Source organism: Cebus imitator, unplaced genomic scaffold (genome assembly GCF_001604975.1).
Source record: "Cebus imitator isolate Cc_AM_T3 unplaced genomic scaffold, Cebus_imitator-1.0 Scaffold52, whole genome shotgun sequence".
Taxonomy (NCBI): domain Eukaryota; kingdom Metazoa; phylum Chordata; class Mammalia; order Primates; family Cebidae; genus Cebus; species Cebus imitator.
Window position 1 is genome coordinate 6,927,310 of NW_016107367.1, and position 5,530 is coordinate 6,932,839.

Sequence of the window (5,530 nt, forward strand, 5' to 3'; positions counted from 1 at the left end):
TAGAGTGCAATGGCGCGATCTCGGCTCACCGCAACCTCCGCCTCCTGGGTTCAGGCAATTCTCCTGCCTCAGCCTCCTGAGTAGCTGGGATTACAGGCACGCGCCACCATGCCCAGCTGATTTTTTGTATTTTTGGTAGAGACGGGGTTTCACCATGTTGACCAGGATGGTCTCGATCTCTCGACCTCGTGATCTACCCGCCTCGGCCTCCCAAAGTGCTGGGATTACAGGCGTGGGCCATCGCACCCGGCAAGAGAGCTGTTTCTGGACAGGATTCTGTAAAGCCTGGTGCCCATCTAACAGTGAAGACAATTTTTGTTGGTGGTATTAAAGAAGATACGGAAGAGCATAATTTGAGAGACTACTTTGAAAAGTATGGCAAGATTGAAACCATAGAAGTTATGGAAGACAGGCAGAGTGGAAAAAAGAGGGGATTTGCTTTTGTAACTTTCGATGATCATGATACAGTTGATAAAATTGTTGTTCAGAAATACCACACTATTAACGGGCATAATTGTGAAGTGAAAAAGGCCCTTTCTAAACAAGAGATGCAGTCTGCTGGATCCCAGAGAGGTCGTGGAGGTGGATCTGGCAATTTTATGGGTCGTGGAGGAAACTTTGGAGGTGGTGGAGGTAATTTTGGCCATGGTGGAAACTTTGGTGGAAGAGGAGGTTATGGTGGTGGAGGTGGTGGCAGCAGAGGTAGTTATGGAGGAGGTGATGGTGGATATAATGGATTTGGTGATGGTGGTAACTATGGCGGTGGTCCTGGTTATAGTAGTAGAGGGGGCCATGGTGGTGGCGGACCAGGATATGGAAACCAAGGTGGTGGATATGGTGGCGGTGGTGGAGGATATGATGGTTACAATGAGGGAGGAAATTTTGGCGGTGGTAACTATGGTGGTGGTGGGAACTATAATGGTTTTGGAAATTATAGTGGACAACAGCAATCAAATTATGGACCCATGAAAGGGGACAGTTTTGGTGGAAGAAGCTCGGGCAGCCCCTATGGTGGTGGTTATGGATCTGGTGGTGGAAGTGGTGGATATGGTAGCAGAAGGTTCTAAAAGCAGCAGAAAAGGGCTACAGTTCTTAGCAGGAGAGAGGGCGAGGAGTCGTCAGGAAAGCTGCAGGTGACTTTGAGACAGTCGTCCCAAATGCATTAGAGGAACTGTAAAAATCTGCCACAGAAGGAGCGATGATCCATAGTCAGAAAAGTTACTGCAGCTTAAACAGGAAACCCTTCTTGTTCAGGACTGTCATAGCCACGGTTTGCAAAAAGTGCAGCTATTGATTAATACAATATAGTGTCAATTAGATGTACATTCCTGAGGTCTTTTATCTGTTGTAGCTTTTTCTTTTTTCTTTTTCTCTTCATTACATCAGGTATATTGCCCTGTAAATTGTGGTAGTGGTACCAGGAATAAAAAATTAAGGAATTTTTAACTTAAAAAAAAAAAAAAAGGATAGAGACACGTGGAATTCTTTGCTCAGCAGACAGCCACCCTCTCTTTGGGAATCATAATTCCAGATTTCTTTTGAGAAATCTCCCTCTCAGCCTAGTGGTTTGGTTTGAGTGGGACATAAGCCCATCATCCAGCCACCTCCTGGCCATGGATTCTAATTAAGGATCAGCACAATGTCAAAATTGTCAACAATTTAAAATACCTTTGTATTATAATTGTAAACATGACTAGTACAAATGCATGACTAATAAGAACTTGTAAATTGTTGACTTGTCTTTTTTTAAATTCTAGTTAAGGATTGGCACATCAAGTGCCCTGCCATGCAGGTAGGTGCACCTAAGCATGAAGCCTACCGTGCAAGGCAGGGCAGAGAGGGGGATCCTAAGTCCTTGGTGACATCGTTTGAGCCACTGTATCAAGCCTCACTTGAAGCCAGTCTCACCCCTGGACTTTTCTGGTTTTCTTTATGGTGAAGTCATTTTGAGTTTGCCCTTCTATCACTTGCAAGATAAAGAGTCCTAGCTGATATTTGTTTGAAAGGAGGACTTTGTTTTTCTTTTTTCTTTTCTTTTTTTTTTTTTTTTTTTTTTTTTTTTTTTTTTTTTTTTTTTTTTTTTTTTTTTTTTTTTTTTTTTTTTTTTTTTTTGAGATGGAGTCTTGTTCTGTTGCCAGGCTGGAGTGCAGTGGTGTGATCTTGGCTCACTGCAACCTCTGCCTCCTGGGTTCAAGCGATTCTCCTGCCTCAGCCTCCCAAGCAGCTGGACTACAGGCATGTGCCACCATGCCTGGCTAATTTTTTGTATTTTTAGTAGAGATGGGGTTTCAGCATGTTGGCCAGGATGGTTTCGATCTCCTAACCTCATGGCCCACCTCAGCCTCCCAAAGTGCTGGGATTACAGGCGTGAACCACCTCGCCTGGCTGAATGGCGGACATTCTTAGCAAGATTGCCAAACTCAGAAATCAAAATGAAAAACAGGTGGATGGATTTGACTACATATAAGCATAAAACTTTTGTGTGGTCAGAGAAAATACCATAAATCATGTTAAAAGATAGATAACGAATTGAGAAAAACGGCAACACATTGTAAAAAGTTAAGAAGTGATGAGGAGAGTACGTGATGCACACTACTTGCCAGGCACTGTGCATAGTTTACATATATTAACTCTTTAGTCACCACAATGACTGTATGAAGTAGGTACTATCATTATTCCCACTTTACAGATGGAGAAACTGAGACACAGAGAGGAACTTGCACAAGGCCATGTACCTACAGAGAGAGTGGAGTGGAATTTGAACTCCAGCAGTATGACTTGGGAGGCCAAGTGGAGCCATTTCTATTTCTGTTAAACTAGTTTATCAGGAGTTCTTTTTGCGAAATAATAAGAAAAAGACACACAGCCCAAATATGGGCAGAGAAAATATGCAACATGAGAAGAAACATAAATGGTTAACAAACATAAAAAAAAGCTGTAAGATTAATGATCAGAGAAATGAATAATAAAACAATGTGAACAGTTTTTATCAGCCTGACACGTGCGAGCAAAAGTGAGAAAGCAGGTTTAGAGGAGGTGTAGGGAAATAGCCATCTGTTAAACCATGTCTAGTCTGGCCCAGCAAACTTTAGGAATTTATGTTAAGAAGATTAATCAGGCATCCAAATATGTGTACATAGGGCCTCCCTTCCTCCTTCCCTCCCTCTCTTCTTCCTTCCTGTCTCCCTTCTTTCCTTCCTTCCAGTTGTTGAGTGCCTGTTACGTGCCAGGCACTATTCTAGGCATTGGATATGTGATAGTGAACAACACAGACATCTATGTCCTCATGTAACTTAAGTTCTGTGCAGAGAAAAGGCAAGAAACAAGATAAATACATAAATGTATAATAGGTAGAGTAAGTACAAAGAGGAAAATTAAAAGGCATAAAAGGGGATGTGTGTGACAGGTTGTGGGAGAGGTAGGCATTGAATTTTATACAGAGACCAGGAAATGCCTCACTAGAAAGATGACTTCTGGTAAAGATGTGAGGTGTCTGGGAGGCACTGCGTAGTGCAGGTGACTGAGACCACACTGGAGCACTGCTTGAAATTGGGAAATATTAGAAGTGGCCAGGTCACAAAGGACCTTGGCCACAATAAGAAGTTTGGACTTTTATCAAATCGTGACGAAGGGCCTGTGGGGAGTTGTAAGCAGAGTATGGCCATGGTGGGTCTGCAGTTTCGAAGGATCACCTGGCAGCTGCGTGGGAAGAGACCGGAGATGGGCCAGGGTAGTCGGGGAGAACAGTGAGAAGACACTGCACAATTCAGGTGCAAAACACTGATCGTGATCAGAAGCAGAGAGCTGGGGACAGATTTGGGTACCACTGATGGTGTTTGTTTTTTGAGACAGAGTCTCGCTCTGTTGTCCAGGCTGGAGTGCCGTAGCAAGATCATAGCTCACTGCAGCATCAGTCCCCCAGGCTCAACTAATCCTCCAGGCTGAAGTGATCCTCCCACCTGAGCCTCCCTAGTAGTTGAGGCTACAGGCATGCCACCATGCCCAGCTAATTTTAATTTTAATTTTTAGTAGATTCAAGGTCTTCTTATGTTGCCTGGGCTGGTCTTGAACACCTAAGCTCAAATGATTCCCCAGCCTTAGCCTCCCAAAGTGCTGGGATTACAGGTATGAACCACCATGCCCAGCCTAAGAGTGTTATTTTTGGAAGCAGAATCATTTACTAGACACAGTGATTTGAGGAATGAGGTGGGGTGGAAAAAAGCTGACCACCTTGGTAGTCTGGATGGGTAAATGGAAGAAAATCAAATCAAATCATGAGGTCAGAGTGTAGCAAAATGTTACACATTTACAGGAATTTGTATGATGAATACACCTGACAATGGCTAGTTTTTGTTATTAATACTAAGCGAGCTGGGCACGGTGGCTCACGCCTATAATTCCAGCACCTTGGGAGGCAGAAGCGGGCGGGTCACTTGAGATCAGGAGTTTGAGACCAGCCTGGCTGGTCAACATGGTGAAACTCTGTTTTTATCAAAAACAGAAAAATTAGCTGGGCTTGATGGTGCACACCTGTAGTCCCAGCTACTTGGGAGGCTGAGACAAGAGAATCACCTGAACCCGGGAGGCAGAGGTTGAAGTGAGCTGAGATTGCGCCACTGCACTCCAGTCTGGGCAAAGAGCCAGACCCTCTCGCAAACAAAAAGAAAAAGAAAAAAAAAAATTAGTAAGCCAAAGACCATGGATATCCTTTTTTAAATGGTACAAATGAGAAAAAGCGAACACAAATTTGTTTGGGGTATTTCTATGACATTTCCCTAGAGCAGGATCCGAAGTGAAACTGGCCGAAATGGCTTTGCCAGGCACCACAGCCCCGCCCCACACACACAGACACACACACAGTCCCGCTCACCCACTCCTCCCAGCGAGCTATCTTCTCTGCAGTCTCCACGGCCTCCTTGTGCTCTCGTTCTGCTTCCTCAGCAGCCTCCCTGGCCAGGCGCTCCTCTGCAGCCTTCCACTCCTTTTCTGCCTTTTCTTCGTCTGTTAAACCATAATTTTGAGGCTCCCCAATCTCTTTGATGAGCTGTTTGATAGCAAGTCTATTCTGAGCGTCCTCAAGTTTTCCTACATCTTTAAATACCAGAAGAGAGATCAACACATACTTATATTCTAGGCCTGCCTGCAATTGGGAAAATTCTTTATTACTATAAACTTGTGATAGTCAATTATGTAAATTACTACATGGGGTTTTCTTTTCTAATTGCTGGCATAGTTCAGAATTTCTTCTCTCATAGGCAAATATCAGACCAGAGTCTGAGGGCCATGAGTAGGAAAATTTGGACTTGGGTCTGTGGGTTCTAACAATGACTTGAGGCCGGGCGCGGTGGCTCAAGCCTGTAATCCCAGCACTTTGGGAGGCCGAGGCGGGTGGATCACGAGGTCAAGAGATCGAGACCATCCTGGTCAACAGATCGAGACCATCCTGGTCAACATGGTGAAACCCCGTCTCTACTAAAAATACAAAAAATTAGCTGGGTATGGTGGTGCGTGCCTGTAATCCCAGCTACTC

General features: G+C 44.3%; 2 protein-coding genes across 4 annotated transcripts in view; one reads left to right on the top strand and one right to left on the bottom strand.

Moving 5' to 3' along the window:
- Positions 1-233: 233 nt before the first annotated feature.
- Positions 234-1,443, top strand: LOC108303991 (heterogeneous nuclear ribonucleoprotein A3-like; the record flags this gene model as incomplete). Its single annotated transcript, XM_037738358.1, has 1 exon — positions 234-1,443. A coding segment is annotated over one exon (834 nt), but the record flags the coding sequence as incomplete, so codon positions are not given.
- Positions 1,444-4,747: 3,304 nt separating this feature from the next.
- Positions 4,748-5,530, bottom strand: part of AK7 (adenylate kinase 7) — a 79,298-nt gene continuing 78,515 nt past the window's right edge. For all 3 annotated transcript variants that reach the window (XM_017528171.2, XM_017528170.2, XM_017528169.2), the window contains one exon: positions 4,748-5,091. In XM_017528171.2, coding sequence (XP_017383660.1) covers positions 4,763-5,091 — 329 coding nt within the window. In that variant the 3' untranslated portion in view covers positions 4,748-4,762. The remainder of the gene's footprint in view (positions 5,092-5,530) is intronic.